The sequence below is a fragment of the Eschscholzia californica genome, unplaced genomic scaffold (assembly GCF_041429995.1).
Source record: "Eschscholzia californica isolate CP2 unplaced genomic scaffold, dmEscCali1.0.p SCAF_2, whole genome shotgun sequence".
Classification (NCBI taxonomy): Eukaryota; Viridiplantae; Streptophyta; class Magnoliopsida; order Ranunculales; family Papaveraceae; genus Eschscholzia; species Eschscholzia californica.
The window spans coordinates 66,126,809-66,154,533 of NW_028238309.1; the positions used below are offsets into that span (position 1 = coordinate 66,126,809).

Sequence of the window (27,725 nt, forward strand, 5' to 3'; positions counted from 1 at the left end):
TTACACCAGCCTAATCATCAATTCTAAGTTCGGATTTGTTTTTTTTTTTTTAATCAAATGGACCTGACCTTAGCCCAAATCTGATTTCAGACGAGTAAGGCATCACGAGGGAAAAAACGATGATCGACTCGAATCAATGTAGACCTCATGTTTGGCATAATAAAAAGAAAAACAAATGCTAACTAAGATCGCTAGTTAGGCGATCATTAGACTCACAACGAGAAGGATGCTTTTAGCCAATGAGAAAGATGCTTTTAGTACAAGGAATACTAGAAGTTGAACTAGACGGCACAAAGTGGTATATACATATGGGTGAGTTCTAATCAACCAGAGAAATTACATGTTCACACAAGAGCTATATTACATGGTCAAAGACCCAACCTATATTGTTAGACGCTCGATAATCTTAGTGCAAATCAACATTAACTTGCAATCACTCTAGACTTTAAGTTGCCAACAAAATCTTCCTTAGTTCGTGGCTCTTGTCGGCTAGACATCCAGAACTGGCCAATGAGGTGATCCACACCTGATCTGACCTTACTGGCTCATCATCTTCATTTCTATGCCATGTCCAAAATGCATGAGTTGAATTCACAATATTGAGCTCACCATGACCAAAGCTTGCTTCTCTGAAAACTGACCATTCCGGCTGTGGGTGTATGTATCTGTTACAATATACGAATTTTGAGAACAAAAGCTTTTGACATAATAAAGACGAAAAGGAAACAACCCTCAATAACACTGACTTAAAGTAAGTAAGCATTTTCATACGATTTACCAAGTTCTTAAAGAAAAGCCCGCATCTCTCAAGAGGAAAATAAAGTTGCTTCTGTTCATAATAAATTTTACTTGGGGTTTGACTAAGAAGCTTCCCAACCACATACTTCCATGAGCTGCTTTTCGAAAAACTCCATGGTATAGAATCAAAGGGACCCCAATATATCGTATGTGTTCGTATTTCCTTTAGTATTGTTTCCACATTTAAAACAACGACTTGTATCTAGAATTGACTTATTACCTGTGGGCTAAGCCTTCTCTGTTACCTCCATCGCCAATAGTAATATGGACAGCTCCACAAGGATTCAAGGTCCCGCTGTTGACACGTTTCTGTCATTTCAACAGCCAGACTTTATTAAGCCTTAACAGATTGTAGGCATGTGCAAGGAAAATAAGAAATTTGCTATCATTAGCTTACAGTTCGTTCATAAGCATGCACGTGGCCAGAAAGCATTATATCAACTCCAGCATCATAAAGCAATGGCTCCAGGGAAGACATCATGCTGTCACCTTCACATTGATGTGCCTTATTACTGTTATACCACGGAACATGGAATAGAGCTAGCAACCATGGGGTTCGTTGTCGATCCACTTTCGAAAGATCATTCTGTAAATTCAAAAAAGAAAAGAAAAACTCATTTCATAGGAACAAGAGCTCGAAGTTTTATTTTCACCTTTTTTCCCTTGTCTCAACATCAAATTATGTTAAAATGGTGTCGCAAAACATGATTCCGAGCCCCAATAGTGAGAGGTGGAACTAGTATGTAGCCTACTAATCGTTCCCTTCAGAAGGCATAGTAGGAACAAAGAACAATCGAGTCTTATAGTGATTAGCGGATCAATCTATTCACTAGAATAGCCTATATGAACCACCAGTAGTTAACCCTACCAATGCTTGGAAAATGGAAGTGGCGTATGACTATGCATAATCTCATGACCTAATCTAGTATTACTCTAAGGGATTATGGGAAAAGCTTTACAGGGAACTAAAACAGAACTTACCTTCAACCAACTATATTGTTCTGAGTTTGCATCATGATCAGCATAAGAGCCAAGCATGAGTACATGAACACCTGCAACTTCAAAAGAGTAGTAAAGATTCGAGCTCGACCCACTTTCCTCAAAAGGCATTTTCCACCTAGCATTATAAGCTACAAATCCATCTTTGAATAATGGTATACTTTCAATTTCATGATTTCCTTCTGTTACCATCCACGGCCTCTTACTCGCTTGTGGCTGCACCAACTCACCGAAGGTATCCCATTGATGTTGTCGATAATCAGCATATGAGAGGTCCCCAGGGAGCAAATGCATGTCGTACTTGCATTGGCCAATGTGCTCAAGAGTTGAAGTAGTCCAACCTGTTTGACCCATATCACCAGCCACGGCAAAAGTGATTGGGAATTTAGAGGGAGGAGTCTTAAGTTTAAACTCGGGGCCTTCTCCTCCACAACGATAGTAGTAAACTTTTTCGTCTTCAAGAGGCCCAATTACAGTGTGATGTATCTTGCCAGAGGTATAGAATAAGTAGCTATAGTTTGTGTTTTCTCCTTGAGATGATGACGAGTAATTGTTTGGTGATGTCCCATATTCTACAATTGAAGGAGAAGAGTAGTCTTCTGTAATCCATGAGACCCGCATGTGATTATCGCCGGCTAAAGAAATGTGAACCTGCATGACCATTATAAGGATCAAACTATGTAAAACGTTGTGACAATGGCACGATGCGACAATTGTATACATGAACGTCAACTAGTAAATGAAAGTGATGAACCAAATAAAGAAGAAAACCACAATTCCACAATTGTATAAACCTTGCAAGTACATAAGGATAAGTTTTCCAATTTTCTTTGTTTCGTTATAGGGTAAAGACTACTATGTAGCCTCCCGTTGCGTCTATGTCTTGTCTTATTTTATTTTGGGACTTGCATGGTATTTTAAGGAACTAATGGGTTGTCTAAGTAAACTATAATGTGTTGTTTCGTTATAGAGTAAGGACTTACATGGGGTTTTTCACATCCTCATGGGTTGTCTAATGGGTTGTCTAAGTATACCGAAAGAAGAGTCCTCTGAGATTTGGGTTTGGGCTGATCTCCTCCCTCCCTCTTGCTTTCTTCTTCCTTACTCCTGTCTTTTCTTTCTCCGACCCCTCGTCTCTTTCCTTATCTTTCTTCTTCTCCTCTTCATTATCCTTAGATTAGGATGTATTCTTTTATATCTCCTCCTCTCTTATCTACTCATTACCATTTCTTTTCAAGTACGTGTTTCGCCCTTTTCTCTTGGGACCCTTAATTCCTGATAACCCTCTATCTCCCCCCACCTTGATTCTTGTCTCCTTGGTGGTCGGTACTTGTTCGTTGAAGATACCTATAATCTACTGGATGTTTCAAACTTTACTTCAAGTTTTGACATAATTAACATATATCTTCTTCACTTAGTTCCGGATTTGAAAAGTTTGCTGAATTTTGACTATCTACTTCAAATTGTTCAAACACCCATCCTACCATCAATTTTGATTCCCTAAATTGGTAACCAATATCTATCAATTTCATCAGAGTATGATTGTTCCTTTAAAGGGAGCTCATCAAATATCATACTACTAGTTTAGCCAAAATTTTAAATCAAGTAGTCTTCTCAAAACATTTTATATGCTAAAATTCAAGTTTATAAGCAAAAAATCCCTACTAACCAACTAAAGCTTCAAAAAATGTAAATTGAAAACAACCTAGGAATCTATTATCATCAAGTTTTTCACATTAATAGAAAAATTCCCCTTTTCTTCATCAACTTTGTATAAAAATTCAATCTTTTTTAGGGCAACAAAATGATTACTAAAACTGAAAATAAAATCTTACCCACAGATTATTATATCATAGAAAGGTAAAGGGAAATTTCATATTTTGTAGTTACAACTACATATGGAATTTGAGAAATAACCTGTTGAGGATGAGATGAAGATCTAGGGTTCCATTGGAAGTGTAAGTTTTTACGAGGAGGTGGTCGGACATAAACAGAGCTTGAAATATCAGACCCAAACACCACCATCATCATCATCATCATCATCATCATCATCAAAACCACCATTTTTGTAAATTCGAACTTCATGATTGAGGTTCAGACTCTGGCAAGACTTGGACTAGTATATGAAATTTTACCCTTTAGTCATTGATCTACCATTAGTATTTTGCCCCCTTAAAGATGACCACCTCATAAAAAAGCCCACTAAAAATGACCAAGTTCTACTTTAGCCCCCTTTTACATATTCGAATGTCAATTGTTAATTAATGATACCAATACATTTTTCTTTCCCCTTTTTATCCCTCTGTTCAAAATTAATTCCCCTCCAAGTACTCTTCTTCTTCTTCTTTTGTCTCTATCTCTCTCACATTGTATTTGGTATTCGAATCTGTTGAGAGATACGAAGGAGAAGCAACCTCTTTGTCTCCATGGACAAATCTAGAAAGGGTAGCACATTTTCGATCGATCTACTATATATGAAGAATCCTCAAAGATATGTGAAGGAATAGAGAGAAAGAAAAAAGGAAGGTTGAGAAAAAGAAAGATGAAGAAGAAGAAAATAAAGAGAGAAGAAAAGATAGAGATGATGGTGATTTCATTCATTGGGGATGTGGTAGTGGTGTTGGTGGAGGAAGGAGAAGAATAGATGAGTCTAGTTACCTTTTATTATGTTAACGTATCCCAGACAGTGGCTGATCGACACAAATAAGAGAATATAATGGGACGAGAATTCATTTGGATATAAAGGTTAGGAGGAAAAGAGAAATGTTGATTAACGGTTAGCTGACGGAAATGTGTAAAAGATGGACAAAATAAAAGCTGATCATCTTTAAGAATCATTTTGGTGGGTTAATCATCTTTGGAGGGCAAAAATAAAATCATCCAATTAAAAAACTATGAGTACTAATTAATCATAAGAGTGTGGTTTTATTCATACAACATACTCCAATTTTTTTTTCTTTTTTTGTTGTTGAAAGTTACTCCAATTTAGTGGCCATAGTTATTTAAAGAAAAATACATAAAAATGAGTAGACAAAACTATATCCCGGTACTACTATCTTAACGGAATTATTTATCATCATTTTTATGTTCTGCCATCTATGTTTTAATAATTTTGTAAGGAAAATCTATCATTGTAAGATATACTTGTCAAACTTTGTTTAATATTCCAGAGTCATTGACCATGTTGGTTGATGAGAAGAGGATTTCTGCAAATCAAGGAAGCTGATACAAAGATTCAGAGTAGTTTTCGAGGGGTAAAATGTCGGAAGGAGTTTTCACGTTATAGATTTGCAGCTATCAACATTCAACGGTGTCTCAGAGGACCAACTTTCTCGAAAAAGACTATTGGGTTTGTTGAATTATCTCTTTTCATTTGTTTTTGCAAATCCAAGCTGTGTTTGTAGCCTTGAATTGAAAATTATATTTTGTTCAGTTCTCAAGCTCCAGAGATGGTGGAAGAAAGTTCTGATCCTTACAAGTGTCAGCAATGTTCTTCATATCGGCAGGACTACAAGTATGCTTCCTTTTTTAATAGTAGCAATCTAGTTACCCAGTTAAGGTGGTCTTCGATTATTTTTCTCATTGTCAAAATCAAACTCGTTTGAGCCTGAATTTTCCGACTCACATGCACCCAAAATAAGCCTGAATAAGCCATTCAAACGAGTCAGGTTAAAGCAATCATTTCAAAATCAAACTCAAGTTAATCCGACCTTGTATCAGATTTGAAACCGAACTTAGAAACAAATACTACCTTAGGCTTCAGTTTTAGCATGCTACTATTCCATCGAGAGAAGAATTCTTTGACACAGCTATACATATTGGCACTCTCTCTCTCTCTCTCTCTCTCTCTCTCTCTCTCTCTCTCTCTCTCTCTCTCTCTCTCTCTCTCTCTCTCTCTCTCTCTCTCTCTCTCTCTCTCTCTGCAGATATTGCAACCCAACATTCTCAAAAATGTTGCGAGACACTCGTGGAGATGACTTCAGATATTTGACATAGTTCAAGGTATCCAACATGTTGCATCGAGAAATGCCAAAAAATGGATCTGTCCATCACCGTCACACATTTAAATGAAATAGTGTGAAAGTTTCTAAATTAAAGGTAAAAAAAAAAATTGACGAGCCAACCCAATACCCTGACTTAACCTAGATCGACCCAAAAGCGGGGTTTATCAGGTTCGTCCCAGTCCAAGGGTGAAATCGAATTTAAGGGCCCAACCCGAGCGTGATAGCCCGGGTTAGCGCCCATCTCGACCTGACCCGATCGATCCCGACAAGCACCACTACCTCAAATATTTAAGTCAGACATATCTGAATTTACAACAAATAAAATAAATATTGATTAGAATAATAAAAAAAAAAAAATACGTGGATAAAAGTGTTGGGTTTAAAAAGCCGACATGAGACTCAAAATTTCCCCTCTTTCTATATTTGTTCTCAGCCGAGGGTTAGGGTTTTATCCCGATCCCATCTCCAGCACAAAATTTCTTCCTTCTTACACTCTCTATATTAGGGTTCTTCGCCGTTTCAACCACTAATTTATAAACCCTTCTTCTTGAATCCTCCCTCAGACTCTTTCAACTAGAAGAAGAAGAAGAAGAAGATGCAACCAGCAACCGGCGTCGCTCATCCTTCAATGGCACCACCGCCGATGGATCAACAACCACCAAACCCACAACAACAACAACAATGGGCTATGATGCAACCTTACCAAAATCAAGCTCCACCTCCTGCTTGGAACCAGCAACAACCACCACAACAAGCTCAACCTTACATGATGCCTCAACAACAACAGCAACAATCGTATCAAGCCGCTCAGCCAACTAGCGCCGATGAGGTTCGAACTCTTTGGATCGGAGATTTACAACCTTGGATGGAAGAGAGTTATATTCATGGATGTTTTGCTCATACTGGGGAGGTATAAAAATGTCATCTTTCTCTCTCTAACTCCCTCACTAGTGTGTGTGTGTGTGTGTGGGTAGTTCGTAACTTTTGGATTAATTTTATATACCTTTTGCTAATGTTTAATCCTTATAATATATTGCAATTTTGGATTGTGGGTAAGCTTTAAATACGTGTTTTTGGTTATGTAGGTTGTTAATGTGAAAGTAATTCGTAATAAGCAAACGGGACAGTCTGAATGTTATGGTTTTGTTGAGTTTGTAAGTCATGCTGCAGCAGAAAGGATTTTACAAACTTATAATGGGGCATTGATGCCTAATGTTGAGCAGAATTTTAGATTGAATTGGGCTTCTTTTGGTTCGGGAGAGAAGCGTCAAGATAGTGGTGCTGATTTCACAATTTTTGTAGGGGATTTGGCTTCTGATGTTACTGATTATACTTTACAAGAGACTTTTAAGAGTCATTATACTTCTGTTAAGGGTGCCAAAGTTGTTACTGATAGGACAACTGGACGATCGAAGGGATATGGGTTCGTTAGGTTTGGTGATGAAAGTGAACAAGTGCGGGCAATGACTGAAATGAATGGTATGTTTTGTTCGACAAGACCAATGCGAATTGGTCCTGCTAGTAACAAGAAAGCTCTTGAAGGTCAGCAACAAGTTCCAAGAGGTATATATTTGCTTCTTAATTGATAATTGTATGTGTGTGTGTATTATATTGTTGGAAGACATTCCTTTTTGCTTGTTTGTTTGGTTCGAATAGCAGCTCCTTTTAATTCTACACAAAATAAATAGTAGTTCTCTTTTTCTGTTTCTTGGGTTAAGTTGTTAAAGCATCTGTATCTGCTTTTGTTTTGATTTTTCTGCCTGGGACACTTACTCCACTCTTTTGGTGATACTTCTTTATGAACTCTAGATTCGTCAAGTTATTTCGTGCTTTTTACTTGTCTTGAGGTTTATCTAATGATGCTTGTAGGAGTCCTTTAATCTTATTGTTACTTATTTCAAACTCTTAAAGTTTTATGTAGTTGTAATGAACGTATGTTGTTGACATGAAAGTGAGAGATGGACGATGAATCAATGGCCCTGTACTGTCTTCTGTGCTTAGTAGGATCTCTTGTAGTCACTGGATCATCTAGGACCTCGATACAAAGTGACGTGTATAGATGTAGAACAGTGGATGTGGAAATATGTTGTTTTTCCTGATATGGCCCATTTTAATGATTTAGTGTTTTTTTTGTCGTTTATTTGTCGACCCAATCGACTAGGGGAAGGTCTTTTGACCAAAAAAATTTGATTTTACCTAAACCTATGTGATTGTTTCCTTATTCTCACGTAGTCAGGAGACTGAGCCTTGTGGTGATATAACCGTGACTTTGTTTGGGTAGCTTGTGGTAGTGGTCAACTGTGTTACTTATTATATTATTTGTTGTTGGTCTCTCTCTGCGTTCTTTTTACCTATTTTTTGTTATTTTGCAGCACCTTACCAGGTTACTCCGGGAACTCAGACTGAGAGTGATCCAAGTAACACCACTGTGAGTATCTTTATTTTGTTCTGGATTTGTAGACAGAACATCTTATGCAGCACAATAATGAGTCCTAAACCATAATCTTTTACTTCAGATATTTGTCGGTGGTTTGGATTCAAATGTTACTGACGATCATTTGAGACAAGTTTTTAGCCAATTTGGGGAACTAAGCCATGTAAAAATACCAGTTGGAAAACGTTGTGGGTTTGTGCAATTTGCTAACAGGTACTGTGAAAGAGTTATTTTGTTTCTTCACACAACTATCATTTAGAAATTTTAGGTTATCCAAGTTCTCTAGTTCATGTCACAATTGATACATTTTATGTTCCAGAGCTTGTGCTGAGGAAGCATTGTTGATGTTAAATGGAACTCAATTGGGTGGACAAAGCATTCGACTTTCTTGGGGGCGAAGTCCTTCAAATAAACAACAGGTAACTTTTATGCTTCCTATGGTTAGATATTATTTGAGTTTAGCCTTTAAATGTAGAGGAATTCATTCATTCAATACTGGCATTGGCCCGACAAATTACAGGACCTATCTGCTGGATTAGCTCCACAACAGCCAGATCCAAGCCAATGGAATGCTCCAGCTCCTTACTATGGGTACAACCCAGGTTATGAAACATATGGGTATGCCCCAGCTACTCAGGATCCCAACATGTATTCATATGCAGGCTACACTGGTGGTCCTGGATATGGTAATTTTCAGCAACAACAACAGGTAAAATCTCTATGGTACTTTATGCCACTTCTTTCAGACTGTCGCTGTCCTTCGATATATGAATCACAAACTTGTACATTGTTAAAAGTTTCTTTTTTTTCTTGTACCGCTTCCATCGTCTCATTAGATAATCTGTATTGTTGTTTGAAACTACTAATTTTTCACAACAGCCGTTCTCACCTGGCCAAGGCTGCCTTGGTGGGCCGAGCCACCAATATGCCTAACATGTTTGAAGGATTTGGGGTCTCTATATATAAGACCTAAATGCTTAACTTATTTTTGAATGGTTGTTTCCGCGTGGGCATGTGGTCCCAGAGCACATTTTAGTGCCAGGCTACCATGGCAGGTGCTAATGTATGGTGGTGCGGACTTGTTTTTAGGCACATACTAGTGTCGTACTACCAAGGCAGGTCCTGGTGTACGCGGTGGCATGGGCTTCTGGTCCCAACACATTTCAGTGTCCGGCTACCGTGGCAGGTCCAAACGCGCCGTGGCGAGCTACCGTGGCCAATTAATGGGCCACAGTACCTCAATTGGTTACTCCATTTGTTAACTTCTCTCATATCATTTCAATTGTTTGTGGTTATTGCTAGTAACTTTTTTTTCATTGTTTGTGTTGTTGATTGGTTTCTGCTACGTGCAGTGATGTTGAGGAGCTCTGAAGTGGGGGAGACGAGTGAGGGTTGAAGATGTGTCCCTTCTGTTAGTTTGTCTTGGTGGTGGATTGCTTTGAGAGGAGATATAGAATTGAAAGGAAAGGAGCTATGCATGAGATTGCTTTATTTTTCCCTTTCCTTGTGTGTGTATTTGATGCTTTATTTTCTATGTTATGAACACCCTAACCTCCTTTTGGGATTGCCTTTTCATCCTTTTCTTATGGTTTGAGGATTTAAGTATGAATTTTCCTTAATATATTAAGACAAACTTTTATTTATACTACTACTGTCGCTCTTTCATTTGTGTAAAAAGTTTATTATAACTAGGGATGGCATGAATCCCTTGAAAAAACATACAAGCAAAAAAAGGCATATCCATTTGTATATCTTTAGGCTTTTTTTTACAACACATTGTTCAAACTGCTCTATTGGTATTTGTTGTTCATTGCCTCTCTCCTACCTTCGACACGTTAGGAGTTGGGTGTCATTTTCAAACTCTTACTACCTATAAAATTCGTACCTTTGACATGACTGGAGTTCGAGTTTAAAATCCCCACCCAACCCCAACCGGAAAGTGCTATATGTAGAGAGGGAGTTGAACGGGAAAGTGCCATCTGTAGATGTCCATAACTGTCTCATATGAGATAGTGAGAGCACTTGGAGCTTCAAACCTAATGGAATTTAAAACAAGTCCATAACGCTGAACTACTTCGCCCTTGCAACTTCGCTTGGAAGGCCAAGTGGTTGGCCTGAATCCAAGTTTTGATATCAACTCAATTGTATCCGGCATTAGACCATTTATAGTTTCTAAACAGCAAGACCTGTCCTATCAAATCAGCTTGTACAAATGGCCAGTCTTACATTCAAATCTATAGTAGTAGTTTATCCTTACAATATATTTGTTGCAGTACTTTATTCTGCAATAGGGAAGCCTGTGCTTCTTCTAATTGTGGAAATCTGAATCGACCAAGTCAGAACCGTCTGAATCAAAATAGACCCAAAATCAGTTGTGAACTTGTGACTATCTATCTACTCAGACAAGTCACATCACAAATAAGACAGACAAACTGTCAGAAGTCTGATTCAGGACAAGTAAGACCTAAGTTCCAGATCTAACTAGGAGAAAAAAACACAAACACTACCTTTCTAAGAATCACAAGCACAAACACAGATATTGAAACAACACAAAAGTAACTTTTTCACCTACAGTAAGATAAACTGAAACCAGATTCACATAGTACAAGAACACGTACCTAACTATTAAATAGACAGAGAGAGAGAGAGAGAGAGACAGAGAGAGAGAGAGAGACAGAGACAGAGAGAGAGAGACAGAGAGATATGAAGTTCTGAAATGGAAATCATACAACAACAGTCAAAAGATCAGAAGAAAGTGAGTTTGTTAAATCTACTAACTTAATTTGTTAAACTCGGGCTGAATAAGCTCGTGCTGCTTGTCTGCAACGTGTTCATTCCATAGCACCTGTATCACCAAACAGATCGCTTTGAAACTGCATTGGATAAACACCATCACCAGAAACAAGATCTTCATTCTCGGATAATGCATTCGAATACGATAAGTGTAGATCCGATGTCGCTTTAGGAAACCCAGATTGCTCAGAAACAGACCTGCCTATATCTAATATATGTACCGATTCTTTCATCTTTGGCTGAGACTCTACATCTTTATCTGTTACCCTCATTACATTATTTGGTGTTTCATTCAAACGTGAAGTCTCATTTACTATAGGAGTCTCAGTCGGGAACTTGGTTCCAATACCTAATTGTGTGTTAGAGTTCAGAGCTGTCGGGTTTTCTTTCCAAATCTGAGATAGATTAGGACCTTCAGGCATCAGTTGAGTAGTCAGAGGTTGAGACGTACCAATCACAGGAGGTAGGCGAGTCTCGGTTGCTTGGGTTTCATTTTCAATTCTAGTCTCTACTTGAGGCAAAGCCGCAGAGACACCTTGAGAGGCATGATTGACGCCATTTTCCGCTTCTTTCGAGGAGTGATAGATAGATGTATGCATCTGAGAAGGTATTTCCTGGGTTGCAACCTGAGATGCGTGCTCGGTTTGTGAAGGTGACTTTGTCGGGACAGACACGCCATTCATCGGAAGAATCTCAGCAGGTGATTTACTTTTTTCTTCTCCTTGGTTAGACTGGTAATAAACTGGAGCTGTTCTCCTTAGCGAAATATCATTTCTTTTCAGCATCTGAACTTGTGGAGCAACGTCGTTTGTCCCAGAAACTGGAACAGATAACCTTGGTTCAAAGACAATACCCTTTAAAACTTTACTGCTGTCACCGATCCGTACAGTCAGTAGATATCCAGCATCGAAGGATCCATCAAGAACACCAGTAACTACCTGACCAACCATCGGATCATCCGAACCAGCTCTTAGATTTGCTCTCCTGTGTCGGTTTCTCTTCACTACATCAGGAACAGCTAATGCAGAAGCCCTGTCTCGACGACTTAGATTCTCGGCCTTCCTAGGGCGCCCGCGTTTTCGCTTCACTGGAAGGTTTTCAACAGCAACAGTGTTCATGGTTTGATCCTCTTGGCTCATTTTCAGGAAAGCTGTGGTCAATCTCCTTTTAGCAAAAACAAGTGATCTTTGTTGACTTGATGGAAGTAAATCCCTACAGAGACGAAGTCAACATATTTAAATATACACAATAATTTCTAGTAACGTGAATCTTGCATAGACTCTCTTCTTTAGATATCTTATTATTAACGTAGGTCTCGACCGTGGTTTTCTACAAGATTTTTCATTAATGGGGCATGGAAAACATTATGACGGGCAAGGCTGTACAAATTTACTTTGGACGTACTCATGAAACTCTAGCATTCTAGCAGCTAATACGGTATCATTTATATAACTAATGCTACCCCTTGGCCTTTTTAGGCGCTAAGTATCTCATTTATTAAAAGCACTTCTATATTTTAAGCCTTGAGTGGATACTGACACGTCCTTCAGTTGATCGATTCAGCCACAAAGTAATCGGTACTACAGTACGAGGGTGAGAAACCATTAGAACACTAAACTACAATTAAAGAGTCAAACCAGCGCATATATACACAACAGAGAACGACAACATGGCTAACAATAACATTAACAAATACAAGGAAACCAAATGATCACCAAAAACCCATTCTTCAAACTTTATTTCCCCACGCAATTATAACTATCTGCTTCCCTACAAACTGCGCTTTTACCATTTTCGCTCATAGAGTCTGTACATGATCTCTTACTAACGTGATTACAAAATATGTTACGAAATTAACCTAAGAAAGTATATAAACGAAATTAAGTCACGACAAATATAGCAAAATATTCTTTAACACTATCATATTAAGATCCTATTTTTACTCATTTTGAACAAATTAGGTTTATTGGCATCAATAGAAGCTAGATAACACTATCTTTATCACCTATTTCCAATATCATCAAACACAAATTAAATAACCCATGATACTAATTTGTGAGCTCAAATAGTATAGTCTGAGCTCTATTAAAATATTATAGATTTTGACAAGTTAAGATCTAAGGTTTTTAGTACAACCCAGAGAAAGAAAAATAGGATTTTTTTTTCCTACCAGAATCATTCAAGAAAACAACCTTATGTTTGTAAGAACATAAACCCTAAACCCTATACCCAAAAAATGGTTTCTAATCATTATGTTACTAGTCAAATAACTTCAAATAAACATAAAAATCATGACTTTATACTGAACCCCATCATGAGAAACCCTAAAATCACAAGAACTAGTGATATTTAAAGTAGCAGAGAAACATGCAAGTAAAAAATAAGTGAAGATCAAAAACTAGGGTTTTAAAAAAAGTTCACCTTTTTTCTATGTTGTGGAAAATAGTAATTATCTTCTTCTTCAATTAAAGCAGGTAAGTAAGGTATCAAAACCCATTTTAGAAGCCCTAAATCACCGGATCTTCTTTACTGAATCACACTGTATAGAGAGATTAGAGAGAGAGAGAGAGAAATTTTAGGGTGGGAAAATAAACATGAAAATTTTTATCGCATTGGAATATTTTTTTTTTCCCCTCTTTTCGTTTATTAGAGAGGCGATGTGAACTTTGGAAATGACGAATTTGGTTAAAAAAAAGGTGATTTTTTGGTGGAGGTGAGATTACTCGCCTTATCTCTTTTCCTAATTGGGTGAGATTACCTCCTCTTTGTGGTGCATAGTTTAATTGGGGGGTGATTTGGGTACATTTACAAAAAAGGTTTAGGTGACACAAGAATTTTTTTCAAAATTTAGTCAATATGGTTTGATTTTATTTAGTGAGAAGTGTGCAGCCGGCAGCCCTAATGATTTAAAAACAAAAGAATATCAACGGTGGTAATTTGTCGTGAATCTTTTTCCAACCGCTTGGATTCACTCTATTTTTATCAAGTTTAAAGAGAAACTGGTGCGAAACCAGCCGGTGGAAGGAGATTCACGCAGAATTTGTCGATAACTGAGTCTTTATTTAAAGAAATTTTTATGAACTTTTTTTCCATCTTCATCTTCTTTATTTTACCATCACCATCACCTTCTCCATCTTTGGCTTTCCTTTCTCTTTCCTTAGGATATCACGAGAATTGTAGGGAGAGTCTCACACGGGAGCTTCTTTGAGAGTTCGAATAATTTTGACCGGTGAGAGTTCATGACTCTCGATCAGCTATCGTTAAACGAAACTCTGAGAATTTCACCTGAAACCCGAGAGGAAGGGAGAGAAGGAAAAAGGGTTATTGAGGGTCGGAGGTGGTAAAGTAGAAAAGATGAATAATGGTACATAGCGGTGTTTTCCAAAAAAAAAAAGAGTTTTGAGTTATTTCAGGCATCTTGTCTGACTCGTCTCAAATAGTAGTTGGTTTTGGTCACATTTGCTTCTGATTATGAGAAAACAAACACCACCATGTTTTGTTTTGTTGCAAAAACGATAAGATTCAAATTCTAGTCTCTTCACTGGAGAGACATACATTACTATTCAAAAGAAACACAGCTTCCCATTCACCGCCTTCAATTTTAGAACTACTTTAGCTTGTCATGGGCGAGGCATTCGGGCAAATTTCGCCATTAATATGAAAGCTAAAAGGAAAAAAGGTTAATCGGGAACTGCGGGATTAAATTAATTATTGCCGCACTAATGAACTATAAAGGCTTGTCCCCTACAATATGCAGACTCGAATGTTAGTATTTTCCTGCAAGTGGTCCAAAGACATGCAATTAAGAGACTACATATTTATATACTTGGGAAGTTTCTTTCATTTATCAATGTTGGACTTAAATTTGAACTCTCCCTCAACTTAACCATTTATTTATTAAGTTCGATGTTTCCTTTCAACAAAAAAAAATGTTCGATATTTCAGACATTTATATACTAGGACTCTTTGAGTCGGGAGTTAAACAATCTCTAACTCTAAGCTCAAAAGCTCGATGAGAAGAATACATCGATACATAAAACTAAGACATCAGAGAATTTGCTTAAACCCTCAAAAAGAATTCGTAGTAAATGTTGAAACTATGGGTAGAAGGAAGGGTGATATAGTGGGGGCCAACTTGTCATGTGTGAACAAACAACCCACACCCCACCACACGGTATTGTTTGTCATCGTGAGAATAGTTTCATATGGAAAAAAAAATAATCTGTTTTTACAAACCATAATATAAGTCTAGACAACTGGTTTTAAGAGTTTTGACATCATTCATGTTTGGTTTCATCAATAGAATTATGCGAATAGGTGAAGAACCCACAAGCCGTCTAGAGCATGAACTCAACATCTCCTAGAATTGGTACACATGAACTATGATTTCTACTACAGGAAACAGAGGAATCGACCAAGAAAGGGTCCTCGAGTTCATGGTGTCTAGGGGTTCTACAACATCATTGCAAAGCTTCCTGATAACTTAACTGCTGAAGTGAACAAACTCTTCTGCTTGAGACTAAAAAAAGATATGTTGAATAGATCAACTATAAGCAGCAACAATAGCATGGTATTGTCCGATTCAGATGGGGAAGGGACAGTCTCAAGAAGTCAGTTTCCATATCGTGTAAGCCTCCCAGGCAGTCTCAAGTAGACAGTTTCTATGGAGAGTAGCTGCATAGGCCTCCCAATAGGTAACGAGGCGTGCAATGGTTTCCTTGGGTCAGGCAGAAACTGGCCCTTGAGTGCAAAGGCAAAAAAAAAACTTCACTGCGAAAACCACCCTTCGAGCAAAGACACCACCAGTCGGCTTCAGTGATCCGGCGCTGCCGCGTGGAAGGGTCATCGTTGAACGAGGTTTTCATGTTTATATCGGTCAACTGTAAGAGAAAGATAATGATTCATTCTGATGCAAAACTTGCATCCAAAATTAGACAGTTAACAACAGTTCAGTATAATCAAATTCATCAAGAGACTTCATAAAACTAGCAATGCCCACGTCTTACCATATAAGAATTATAAAATGTTCGATAATTTAGCATCGAAATCAAGAATCTAACTTGCTAAAACAATTCAATTACATGTCAAACCAATAAAGAAACACCAGAGTTGTACTTCAACAAACGTTTGATCTCACTCTATAATCAAAAAACACTAGTGATGGTTCATAAATCACACAAAGATGGAATATGTGAAACCCTAATATGTAGTTGGATTTAGCATTAGTAGTGAAGTTATTGTAGACTTGGCTAAGTTAACAACATTAACGAAGTAATACTAGCATCTAGAATACCCAAAATTAGACACTTTCAACTCTTCAATTGGGTAGATTCATTTCTAGTAGAATTTCAATATTAGAATCGAAGCGAACATCACAATCAAACTAAGGATTTATCATGTAACACATTAAGTGTCCAATGCCCTAGTTGGCTAACACAACACTAGGGTGATTGAAAACAATATAGAGCTTAATCTTCGCAGGCAACAAATACTAAGATCTGAATTGCCTTGGTCAAATTTCAGAATTTTGTTTTCGTCTGAAGAGATTAGGGCTTATATGAATTGATTTTGGTCTATTTGAGTCCAATTGTTTAGATTCAGACAAGTCAAACGAGCAAGATTCATACAATCAGGAAGAACAAAAAACAAACAGTACCAATATGATCTACATTAACATGTCCTTGAAACATCAAAAAACCCTAATTCTAACAAGATGAGCAACACAGATTTGTAAACAAAATGATCCAAAAATTGATCATAATCAATGGAAGAACTTAAGATGGGTAAACTGAATCATTTATTTGATAATATAAAGGGGGAAACATTGCTTAAACTGTAAATTGATGTTTCCAGATAAACCCATACCAGATCTAACTTTGTATGCCCTAATCAATCTACAAAGGATCTTACATAAGTATCAACTTTTCATTTTACTTACTCGATTTCAACATTCAGTGAGAAACAAGAAGATCTGGATTCAATAAATCCCTAATAGATTCAGGAGAATCTTGAACAGGACTAGAAGGGGGTGAAGTTACAAAGAAAAATGACCTAGATGCAACAAGTTTCTTCCTTTGTGGACATCTAGGGCTAAATACCCTTCCAGTAAAAATGGGTATCCTTTCAAATCCAGAGATCTGGTTCGTAGTGTTGATTCCGGCAGTAGCAACCGTTGACGACGGCGATTCAGATGAGTCAACTCGGCAAACGGAGATCCGAGCCTGTAAATCGAGTCTGTGTGATTTAGCGATGATTCTTGAGTTCCTTAATTGAGCGAGTGCTCCTGGCTTGAGATACTTGTAGTAACCTCCATCTTCTCTTTTGGGTGATGATCTGTAAATGCTTCTAATCTTCTGATTCATGGCTGAATGAAAGTTTGAGAGAGAAAGAGGGAGTAGAGAGAGAAAGAGGGAATAGAGAGAGAGAAAGGGGAGATGGTTTTAGAGAGAGAAAGAGATTGTGGGGATGGAATGGGATTGAGAGAGAGACTGAGATTGGGGTTTTAAGGAGGGAAGAAGAGGCGGGAAACTAATGGAGGGAAAGGAAAATACTTTTAGAGAGAGAGAGAAAATATTTTCGTTTGGATTTTAAAATCCAAAAGATGGCGGTATTAGTTTCGTTTCGAACACGTGACTAATCACGTGATCTTCTGCATGCTTTTGAAACCGTTGGATTAATTGACCTTTAACTATTGACGTTTTAGATTCCTTGCTTTTAAGTGAGGATAGCGTTTTTTCATATAAAATGTTGTAGCGAATTAAGGGTATTTTGGTAATCTTGTCAGAATGCCTAGGGTTTCGACAATGTGATGTGAGGTAAAGTAGTAGGTAAGGCATGACATACGGCTGAAAATCTATTTGGAGGAAATATGTGTGGGATCACAATCGTGAGTGATTTTGGAACATCTTTAAAATTAGAATCAATAAGCGAATTATGTTTTATTAGTGGGATGATTAGGCCCATTGATGTTTTGATTTTCAGCTAGTTCTCTAACTAAAATTTGTATTATAGTATAATGTGATGTTGGGAGAGAATTCAGGGTCTCGACTATACGTGTAAATTCAATTTTGATAAGTTTCAGAGATCTTTTGGGTAGACTCGCAAAGTTTTTGTCGTAAGCAAAGCCTTAGTTTTCTTAAGCTTTAGGTTGGGTGTTTAATAATTTAATGTGGAAACAAATAAATGGTGAGGCTTGGGACATCATTGATGGTATCACACCCGAATACAGCTCGTCACTGAAGGTGTACGATTGTGATATCCTCACATCGTTCGTGAGAGAACTCGAAACTTGGTCTGTATATGTACATTCAAACGGGCAAACTCAATAAGTATCAAAGACTTTTAGATAGACTTGCGAATCATCGGTCAAAACACAATATCCTATAACTTCTAAAGCTCCTCGAGTCACCGATATATCTGTATATGGTCATACTATTAAAAGACCATTGTTTGATTATACTATTAAAAGACCATTGTTTGATTAAGCACTTGTTGTATGGTTGATTATTATGTAGAAATATTGTGCGAGTTCGTTCTCGGTATTGGAGTTCTTTTGTAATCTACGAGCACTCGTGTGTTTTCTTATTTGATTTTCCTTTGGCGACGAGATTTGATTTTGGTAATTTTTAACTAGTAGGGGTTCTAATGTATCAACGATGGCTTATAATTCTCAACCTCTCCAGAACATCTAAAATGTCGATAAATACTGAAAATGAACTTATAGTGTACGAGTAAACCTACTTTTACACGACAATATACTTAACACAGGAGGAAGGGTATATTTCCCTAGTGTTCACATGCGCGGTTTACACAAACATCAAAAGTGAAATTCCGCCTCTTACACCTGCATCAAAGAGTACTACCAAGACCTATAGAGACATGAGAGAAGCCATTGACTTACACAAGCATCAGAGGAGAAGAAGATGAAGAAAACTTGCACAAATAGCAGAGGTGAAGAACGGTACGGTGCAAAGTTTTAGTTGGGTACGAGATAAATTAAATGTAAAAGAATATTGAACAGTGTCATCAAACGAAAATTTATGCAAAAAATACGGTACTTTCAACTCGCTTATACAAAGTGAAACATTCTGCAATAAGATGATTGTTATAGGCAAATCAGGTGGTTAAGTCTTTATGTAGTTTCATTCGATCAAGGAAAAACCAGATAAATTTTTCTAATAAGAATTGAACTTGAACATCAATGGTCAAAGAAATTAATAAAACTGCGGTGCTTAAGACCCAACTAGAGAAAAAAAAAATTGACGCAAAAAACTGAGTTTTTTGGTGGAGTCGGTCCTCCAACTTCCATCGCACTGAACAATTATTGAAACAAGAAGACGTATACTAGCGAATGTATGTGGTATATTAAACCAGCTTTCACTATGCACTCAACAGAGTTTTTTAATTGGTTAAGGGTTTATGTGAAGATCCCAACTATAATTTGGACTGATCTTCGCACTTCGTTGCCACGATGAGGCCTGGTAAGACCGCATCTCCTCTCCCACACTCTTGAAACACATACGTGGACACTAACGAAAGTGTTTGTCTCACAATATGAATTCAACCTATTTGAATCGGACCGATTTTTTTTTGTTGCAAATATCGGTTAGACTCAAATGGACAAAAAATTAGTGCAACCAAGCCTTGAAAGATTTGCATTTTTTCCGGTTAGAGAAAAAAAACAACAACAGTGTTTTCTTATATCATCATCATCATCATCATCGAGAATTGACTAATCGGAATCATCGGACTCAAATGCATCCCCAATAACCCCAAAGGTGAAAGGCCCAAACTATCCATTCAAATTTCAAACCAATATTGTGAAATATGTTCATACCAGCATACGACTACAAATATCCCAGTGAACTAAATCTATACCACGAGTCAGATTTGAAATCTGACTTAAAAAAAAAACGAACACTGCCTACCTCACTCGGAAGACATTACACTCTTGTTCGACCCAACCTTGATTCCAACCAACGACCAGAAAAAGAAGAACAAAAATCAGTAAGTAGTGTGTATACAACGAACGATCTCTCAAAAGCTAGGGTTTTTTAAATGGTGATATTTAGTAAATTGTTATATCCAACACAGATTTTCAAGCTCTTACTCTAGTCTAGGGTTTGATAAATCAAATTGCCCCATTTTGAATGTACTTTTCTATTAGTCAATGGAGAAAAAAATCTCATATTTATACATTTCTAGGTTAAATTCTTTCATTCCCTGATCAATCTCTTTCTCTTGTAGACTTCAGATGTCGAAATTTGGATTACAAGGAGGAGGAGGAGGAGCACAGAACCTTCCACCTGATGTAACTCAACTGATTGAACAGTTAGATCGACATTGTTTAGCTCCTGATGGATCTATGGTTTCTAAATCCGCCTATTACGATCTTCAATTGGTAATGTTCATGTCCTCTTTCTATGCTGTCAATTTGTTTCTTAATTTCAATTTGATTTCACATATTTGCAGGCTAGAGAGGAAATGTCGAGAGAGAGATTACGTTATTTGGAAGCAATGGTGAGAAATTAGTTTTTTTGTTCAAAATTCTGCAAACTAATCTAGGTTTAGGGTTTTCAAATGCCGAATTTGTTGTTTTTTTCCTTTCTTCTCACTGTATGTATCTAACTTATCCGACTCGTGTTAATCTGTATTGCTGACTCAAAAGCAAGGAATGAAATTTCGGTTTCGGGGGAATTCGCGGCAGACATGAAAATGGAAATATTTCGGTCGAAATGACCGAAATGTTTCGAAATTTATTTCCTTGACAAGGCATTGTTAAGAGAAGCTTAGCTAAATTTCAGTTTCGATCATTTCGACCGAAATTTCAAAATGTAACCCAAAACATAGCAATTCAGACGCGTCAGTCAGTACTAGTCTGAAAAAAAAACAAACCTTTTGTAAACCTGACTCGAGTCAGATTTCAGATTTGATTTAAGAAAAAAACTAACACTGCGCAAATGTGTTTTTTTTTTCTATCTGTAGGCAATTTACTCTGAAGCAATTGCGATGATTGAAGAATACCAACAAGGAGCGAATTTTGGCACTCCAAGTCAGGGTCTCTATCCACAAACAGTCTTGAAATGCTCCCCCCAGGTATTACCTAGTCGGCACTCCAAATCTATACAGGAAATTACTGCTTCGCGAAAAAATAACGACTAATGAATGTTAACGTGAATTGTTGCATAATTATAGGTTTATGAATCTCTAGAACATCGATTAGTAGTTGCAGAGGCAGCTCAAAGATTGAGACTTCCACTTATTTCGAAAGATGGGGAAATTCATGAGGACGAAATAGAGAAATTGACTATAATGTCAAGGAGTTCTCTTGATAGTACTAGTACCAGTATTACTATCAATTCCAGCTCTAATTCGACGAATTATACAAACAGTTTAGCTAACACGCTTCCTCCCAATACTAGCGAATCAGGCGAACCTGGACTAGGAGGGGTCCCAAATTGTTTTCTTGGAATTACGCCTAGTTATTTAAGGCAGACCCAGCTTCAGCAAAATCCCAACAGTATGGTATGTTATTCTGGATAATGAAATAATGAATTAAGTTTAACTTTGATCATTTCAAGATATTTTTCATACAATGCCTAATCGTTGTAGGAGATGACAGAATATCAAATTCCACTTGGTCGTGTGATCGAAGCTCGGCTGAAAGCTAAATGCGATAAGTTAGCTGATGCTTTTGCAATGGATGACATTGGTAGGTCTTAAAGCTAGAAGGTTTTGAATCAAGTTTAATTGTTTGTAACACAGTAATGGTTTTGTTCAATTAATATTGCTAATGTCGTACTGCAGATTCTTCGCGCAGTGGTCAAATGTCAAGTGCCCGGCTTCCAGAAAGGTTTAATTCTTCATTCTTGTGTATTTGTCTGCTCCTTGTATACATAATCCATCTGTTTGGGTCCTTCACAGAACCCAAGTTTTATTTTCTATGTTTAAATGGATATTGCGCTGATACAATAACCTTATCTTGTCATTGTCGTGTGAACATCATTGCTTGCCATAATTTATCTTCACTTTGTTTTTAGTTTTTTTTTTCTGCCACTAATTGTGCTATTGTACTGTCTGTTCCTCACGAGTTGTACTTTTAGCGTTGTTGGGTTAAAGGAGTTTCTTAAATTTCATGAATTTATCTTTGATGTATCAAATGGGTACCATTTCTGGTATATAGCTTATGTAAGTGTTCTTATTTTTGTGTCCCTGTTATCAGGGTAAAGTTAATCATTGAGGAGATTGAAAGGGATGAGGCAGCTCTGAGAGAGGATCTATATTCAGCAGATAGGAAATTTGCGGAATACTATAATGTATGTGATTACTTTTTCTCTTTTAACCATGAAATTGGATAACATGCTCATCTTATGAATTTGTTTGTCCTCTAGCTCGTATTTCATCTTTTTGAATGGCGATTGACCCATAAATGATTCTGTCCATATAAGGTCCTGGAGCAGATACTCGGTGTGCTCATTAAGCTTGTAAAGGATTTGAAGCTGCAACACCAACATCAATATGTAATTTTGCTACTTATCTCACTTCTCTGTATGGTGCGAGATGTCTCGAGTTTTAGTTTTAGCTAACAATATGTGGATTGAATAAGGTTTTACGGAGCTAAAATGTTAGTCCTTGCCTTATGATTGTCTAATGACTTTGTTTTTTTATCCCTCTTCTCATCTAATAGGATGAATTAAGAAAAACATGGTTGTGCAAAAGATGTGAGACAATGAATGCCAAGTTGAGGTACGTTGTTGATATCTTTTGAATGATGATTTCAGTTGCTTTCGTATTTTCTTTTTTCACATTGCATGTATCCTTTTTAAGTTTAGAAATTTAAGTGACACACATTTCCAATATGATGAAAATTGATGCCTGAACGGCTACATTTAGTTTGTAAGGGTTTATCTTCTTTCGGTTGCCTCTATTTCTGAAACTGAGGAATCCATTTTGCTTTATATTACTCCAGTAGCTACAGATGTCAACGAGAGAAGCTGTAGTATTTTTGTTAAGCATAACTATTTCTATACTCCATTAGTCCATTGTTCTGCTTTCTCCTGTGGGAGTTTTTAGGGTTGCAGGTCTCGTAAATTCATCCTAAAATTGAATATTGAGCACAAAAGGAGAAAAGAAAAAGTGATTAACTCGCTTCTTGGTGAATATCAACATAAAACTAGGGAAGTCATGAGACTTGAACTTCGCAAACTAAATGCTTCTATATTCCATGCAGCTACAAGCCCATCTACGACTGCACTTTTGTATTAGCTTATATTCATTCAATAGAAATGTAGTCCAAGTCTTCAGTTCAATATGCTAGTTCTTCGATTTTGGTTCTTCTATCCATTCTTATGGTGTTACATTTCAGAATCGTTTGTCCTCGATCCTTTGGTGATCTTGCAAGAGTTTCTCCCTCGTAAATTTCTGGTCTGCAAGTCCAACTGATGGATGCCTTCAACTACCACAAATTAGTTAGACTTAAAACTTAGACCACAACATAAGATTTGTCTGTACTTAAAGTTTCTAATGGTCTTCATGCTCTTAATATCCCATGTCAAACTCTTCGCTTAGTTTTTGTCTTATTGATGCTATTAGCTTTCAATGTCCTTTCATCTTTATTATATTCATTCATGTGCTCGAGCCATATGATATGGCCTGTTCCTTTTTCCGTTTGGCAAACATATTAATATTTACTCTACTTATTTTATTGCATTTTTCGTCTTAATTTTAGTGTGTTTTTTGTTTAATTCTCTTTCAACGCTTATATTTCTGCCACTCTTATTCTTAGGGTTCTGGAACATCTTCTTCTTCGTGACACTTACACTCCAGATTCAATACCCGCTCTCCATAAGATAAGGTAGTTTAAGCTGAAAAAAAAACCTCGTTATATTATTCTCTCCCAGGTAATGCGGTTTCTGACCCATTCGTGTAATATTCAATTTTCGCAGGAAGTATCTTGTAGAGGCCACGGAAGAAGCTTCAATTGCTTACAATAAGGCTGTAAGATCCATCCTTAACTTCTTCATAGTTATTCGCTAAGTTTGTGATAAGATCATCATGGCATTTGCATTTTTAACTCAGTTTCTGCAAGTGATCTATAAGTTTTTTTTCTTTCTTGAGAATTACTCTATACTGATTTGAAGAAAATGAAATCCAAAAACAAGAGTTTCTTGTGTTTGGTTCTCATATGGACCGAAGAAAATCCTAGGATTTCATGTTTTTTTCATTCAAACACAACATTAGACTAATTTTCGGCTTTTAAACTCTTGCAACAGGTAACCCGTCTTCGTGAATACCAAGGTGTTGATGCTCATTTTGATACCATTGCAAGACAATACCATGAAATTGTAAAGGTATTTCCGTTAATTACAAAAATCGTCTGTTAATCCTCATTCTTAGTGTCTAACAATGGCTAATGTATCTTCGAATTCTTTACCAGAAATTAGAAGGTATGCAGTGGACGATTCACCAAGTCGAAATGGACCTAAAGCGAAGCACCGGAGGCGCATAATAAATTGATCTGTCTTTTTATATTTTATCCTTGAAATGCATATATTTTGCTTTATCGAATCAACTTATAGAAGAGCCAAGACTCTGCAAAAATCCATCCCAAATTTGAATCGAACCATAGGATTTTGGTTAACCTGATTTGAGAACAACTATTTTAAAGGGTTGTTTCTTGATCTTTTTATAATATGAAATCTGTGTTAGTTTTGAATCGATTATAGTCAGATCTCTATAACACAACATTTTTTTTGTTGCTAGGCTAATGTAGACCAACTTCTCAAGAGGAGCATCACACATAATGTCACCACCTATGTCACACTTTCCCAAAATCACATCACAGTAGAACGAATTGTACTGATAACATGTTATAGGATGATGCATGCCAACCTTCTAGACTGCTAGTGGTACTTACTGTTTGCTTTGACACCTGTGAACCTCACATTTTTAAACGGCCTAGGAAAAGATGCTTAACCTCTTAACCGGAGCACCCGCTCCATCTCAACACATACTTGGGATTGTTTACAACATTTATATGATTATGGTGTAAGACACATTTGATGTATTTTGGCTGTAGGTGAGATAAAAATCGTGACCGTCCATTATACCCTTGTGAGGAACCTAACCCAGTCTAAATCTAGCTGCCGTAAAAAAAAGTTTATTCAAAATCTAGTCCGTTCTCATATCTACATAAAGACCTCACGCACCAATCTCCCTTTTTGGTCCTTCCTTGTCCTCTGGTTCCCAAGTCTCCTCTGAAGTCTGGCATTATCGTTTAGCTCATCTGCATCTGCGAATTTTTTATTTAGTTCTTAGTAACAATGGTTTAAAATTTAAAAGTTTGTAATGAATTCAAGTTAATATTTAAATTGCGTTTATGGAAAACATCATCGTGTTCCCTTCTCTTCTAGTTGGTGAGTTATTGAGTTGCTTACAAATCATGGGTAAACATGAAACAAATGCTAACTGACACGAAAAGAATGGTTGACCAACACGTCAGACTAACGTGTCCGACCCTGACTAACAACCCGATTTAGTGAGAAGTGGCTCAACCAATAAGGGCCACCCACATCTGCTTCTGGAAGTGGCCCGACCCCTATTTTGGGCCATCTAGCCCTGCTCTAAAGAAAAGTATATCTAGTTGTTATAATGACAGTTAGTTAGTTAGAGGCAGTTGAGATTCTTGAAAACTAATTCAAATAACTAACCAAAATTCCCCTTCCCTTCCTTCCTTCTATAAAAGATAACAACCATTTTCTACTTCAATCCTCCATTTTCTTTTGCTCAATACAAAATCAAGAAGTGAGAGAGAAAGAAAGAATCAAGAAGAGAGAGAAAGAAAGAATCAAGAAGATAGAGAGAAAGAAATGGAGAACAACAACCAGGTTCCAAATCCCACCACCACCACCCCAAGGTCCACCACCGCCTCCATCACCACTAACAATGGCAGCCTTCCCCTCAGAAGCTCTGCCACCACCACCACCACCACTACTGTTAACAACCTCGAGATTGTAGTCTCGGTCACCACCAATGGACCGACCACAACTTTCACTGTAACTGCAACACAGGAAACCACCCCAACTGCCGCCACCACTGCCCCAACTGCCACCACCGCTGCCCCAACTGCCACCATCGCTGCCACCACCAGTGGAGTTGATTCTGAACTCCCAATTCCTCAAGAAGCGGTACAAATTTGTCGTAACAAATTAGGGAAGAAGCTATCCTCCTTCGGAATTGGTGGTCAACAGAGGAACCCATCACCGGCTTACTTCCATGAAATGATTTCCGGCTCCGGTTCTCTTCTACCACCACCATCACCACTACTACCATCACCACCAAAATCACCATTTGCACTACCTTTAACACCACTACCACCACCACCAAAATCACCACTACCACCAGCACCAAAATCACCACTACCACCACCACCAAAATCACCATTTGCACTATCTTCAACACCACCATTTTCACCACTACCACCACTACTACCATCACCACCAAAATCACCATTTGCACTACCTTTAACACCACCATTTTCACCACTACCACCACCACCAAAATCACCACTACCACCACCACCAAAATCACCATTTGCACTACCTTCAACACCACCATTTTCACCAGTACTACCACTACTACCATCACCACCAAAATCACCATTTGCACTACCTTTAACACCGCCATTTTCACCACTACTACCATCACCACCAAAATCACCATTTGCACTACCTTCAACACCACCATTTTCACCAGATACTACTACTACTCCACCTACGATCTTGCCCAATTCTAATGTCAACGACGAAAACAATCTTGATTCTGCTAATCAGGCAATACCCACATCATCATTATCTAACTCTGGTGGAACAATTCAAACAAATCCTGATTCTGAAACCCCAAATGATCTTACTGATAAGGTAACAAAAGAAAAAGGAAAGATTAAATCTTTATTATTTGTTAATTAACATAGTCTAATGGGAATCTTTAATTTTGTTCTTGGACCATTTGCAGAAGTTGAAGCCAGATGATGAGCATAAAAAGTAAGACTGATTCTGGGCAAGATTCACCAACCACAAATGATCAAATTGATAAGGTAAGAAAAAGGAAAGATTAAATCTTTGTTATCTTTAATTAACATATTCTTGCATTCAAAATTGCAATGTTTAATTCTGTTGTTGGGTCAATTGCAGAAGATCATGGAGACTGATGATGAGCATAAGAGTAAGACTGATTTTGGGCAAGATTGAGTTCTTAGCAGAAATGATGGAAGAAGAAGAAGGATGCCCTAATTGAGTTCTGTCAGTCTCTTTGTCTTTGATTGTTTTTTCATTCTTTTTCTTCTTCTTTCAGTCATGAAGTTTCTTGTTCTAGGGCATTCCCAATCTTAAAATGTAAGGGTAGCTAATGAAATAATGAAATTGGATTTACAAGTTACTCAATTCATCATCATCTTGATTGAACTGTCAAAATTATAACTAGTTTTCACTAATACCCGTTTTCGAACTTTATTATGTAATGTGGGTTTTCTTAGATCAATAATGTAGCTTCTCTACCACCGATTAGGAGATAATTAATGGCCTATACCAGAGCTTCGTCGACCCTTTCGTGGCTTTTCTACCCATCAACCGTGTTCGTCAGACCCCAAATGTCGTTTACGGTAATATAGAGGCAACATAACAGTCGAAATGTGCAGGAAT

The 27,725-nt window shown here is 37.4% G+C and overlaps 5 protein-coding genes across 8 annotated transcripts; 3 read left to right on the forward strand and 2 right to left on the reverse strand.

The window, feature by feature from the left end:
- Nucleotides 1–271: 271 nt before the first annotated feature.
- On the reverse strand, nucleotides 272–3,971 carry LOC147560462 (purple acid phosphatase 18-like). Its single transcript, XM_086662609.1, has 5 exons — nucleotides 3,715–3,971; nucleotides 1,780–2,448; nucleotides 1,196–1,384; nucleotides 1,019–1,107; nucleotides 272–665 (listed from the first exon to the last, which is right to left on the reverse strand). Exons 1-5 carry the CDS (start codon nucleotides 3,880–3,882, stop codon nucleotides 446–448), a joined length of 1,335 nt encoding a protein of 444 aa, XP_086518735.1. The 5' UTR covers nucleotides 3,883–3,971; the 3' UTR covers nucleotides 272–445.
- Nucleotides 3,972–6,117: 2,146 nt separating this feature from the next.
- Nucleotides 6,118–9,878, forward strand: LOC147560463 (polyadenylate-binding protein RBP45-like). 2 transcript variants are annotated; one of them, XM_086662610.1, is made up of 7 exons: nucleotides 6,118–6,711; nucleotides 6,887–7,364; nucleotides 8,174–8,229; nucleotides 8,318–8,448; nucleotides 8,555–8,654; nucleotides 8,756–8,944; nucleotides 9,588–9,878. In XM_086662610.1, the coding sequence occupies exons 1-7, from the start codon at nucleotides 6,397–6,399 to the stop codon at nucleotides 9,588–9,590; spliced, it is 1,272 nt and encodes a 423-aa protein (XP_086518736.1). In that variant the 5' UTR covers nucleotides 6,118–6,396; the 3' UTR covers nucleotides 9,591–9,878. The 2 variants fall into 2 exon arrangements, 1 of the variants encoding a protein (XP_086518736.1); XR_015234808.1 differs by having other exon boundaries at nucleotides 6,194–6,711; nucleotides 8,756–9,290; nucleotides 9,355–9,878.
- An 896-nt stretch (nucleotides 9,879–10,774) lies between these two features.
- LOC147560464 (uncharacterized) lies at nucleotides 10,775–14,652 on the reverse strand. The gene is made up of 2 exons (XM_086662611.1): nucleotides 13,450–14,652; nucleotides 10,775–12,240 (listed from the first exon to the last, which is right to left on the reverse strand). The coding sequence occupies exon 2, from the start codon at nucleotides 12,165–12,167 to the stop codon at nucleotides 11,067–11,069; it is 1,101 nt and encodes a 366-aa protein (XP_086518737.1). The 5' UTR covers nucleotides 12,168–12,240; nucleotides 13,450–14,652; the 3' UTR covers nucleotides 10,775–11,066.
- A 5,156-nt stretch (nucleotides 14,653–19,808) lies between these two features.
- AUG4 (HAUS augmin-like complex subunit) lies at nucleotides 19,809–24,742 on the forward strand. Of its 3 annotated transcripts, none has more exons than XM_086662612.1 (14): nucleotides 19,809–20,034; nucleotides 20,275–20,428; nucleotides 20,500–20,547; nucleotides 21,013–21,123; nucleotides 21,223–21,552; nucleotides 21,640–21,739; nucleotides 21,835–21,880; nucleotides 22,250–22,343; nucleotides 22,476–22,547; nucleotides 22,715–22,773; nucleotides 23,813–23,881; nucleotides 23,973–24,024; nucleotides 24,300–24,377; nucleotides 24,464–24,742. In XM_086662612.1, the coding sequence occupies exons 2-14, from the start codon at nucleotides 20,282–20,284 to the stop codon at nucleotides 24,533–24,535; spliced, it is 1,278 nt and encodes a 425-aa protein (XP_086518738.1). In that variant the 5' UTR covers nucleotides 19,809–20,034; nucleotides 20,275–20,281; the 3' UTR covers nucleotides 24,536–24,742. The 3 variants fall into 3 exon arrangements, with proteins under 3 accessions (XP_086518738.1, XP_086518740.1, XP_086518739.1); XM_086662614.1 differs by having other exon boundaries at nucleotides 19,883–20,043; XM_086662613.1 differs by having other exon boundaries at nucleotides 20,022–20,179.
- Nucleotides 24,743–25,700: 958 nt separating this feature from the next.
- Nucleotides 25,701–27,467, forward strand: LOC147560466 (uncharacterized). The gene is made up of 3 exons (XM_086658038.1): nucleotides 25,701–26,945; nucleotides 27,040–27,121; nucleotides 27,219–27,467. Exons 1-2 carry the CDS (start codon nucleotides 25,896–25,898, stop codon nucleotides 27,070–27,072), a joined length of 1,083 nt encoding a protein of 360 aa, XP_086514164.1. The 5' UTR covers nucleotides 25,701–25,895; the 3' UTR covers nucleotides 27,073–27,121; nucleotides 27,219–27,467.
- Nucleotides 27,468–27,725: the final 258 nt, after the last annotated feature.

Bases quoted from the DNA above. Each gene is read 5' to 3' on its own strand.
- LOC147560462 (XM_086662609.1), bottom strand. From the start codon at position 3,882: ATGAAGTTCGAATTTACAAAAATGGTGGTTTTGATGATGATGATGATG. The intron at 1,385-1,779 runs GTAAGTTCTGTT...TTGAATTTACAG, and splicing joins AACAATATAGTTGGTTGAAG to AATGATCTTTCGAAAGTGGA. The intron at 666-1,018 runs GTAATAAGTCAA...ATATTGTAACAG, and splicing joins AGAGAAGGCTTAGCCCACAG to ATACATACACCCACAGCCGG.
- LOC147560463 (XM_086662610.1), top strand. From the start codon at position 6,397: ATGCAACCAGCAACCGGCGTCGCTCATCCTTCAATGGCACCACCGCCG. The intron at 7,365-8,173 runs GTATATATTTGC...GTTATTTTGCAG, and splicing joins TCAGCAACAAGTTCCAAGAG to CACCTTACCAGGTTACTCCG. The intron at 8,230-8,317 runs GTGAGTATCTTT...CTTTTACTTCAG, and splicing joins GTGATCCAAGTAACACCACT to ATATTTGTCGGTGGTTTGGA.
- LOC147560464 (XM_086662611.1), bottom strand. From the start codon at position 12,167: ATGAGCCAAGAGGATCAAACCATGAACACTGTTGCTGTTGAAAACCTT.
- AUG4 (XM_086662612.1), top strand. From the start codon at position 20,282: ATGTCGAAATTTGGATTACAAGGAGGAGGAGGAGGAGCACAGAACCTT. The intron at 21,553-21,639 runs GTATGTTATTCT...TAATCGTTGTAG, and splicing joins AGCAAAATCCCAACAGTATG to GAGATGACAGAATATCAAAT. The intron at 23,882-23,972 runs GTAGTTTAAGCT...CAATTTTCGCAG, and splicing joins CCCGCTCTCCATAAGATAAG to GAAGTATCTTGTAGAGGCCA.
- LOC147560466 (XM_086658038.1), top strand. From the start codon at position 25,896: ATGGAGAACAACAACCAGGTTCCAAATCCCACCACCACCACCCCAAGG. The intron at 26,946-27,039 runs GTAACAAAAGAA...GACCATTTGCAG, and splicing joins CAAATGATCTTACTGATAAG to AAGTTGAAGCCAGATGATGA.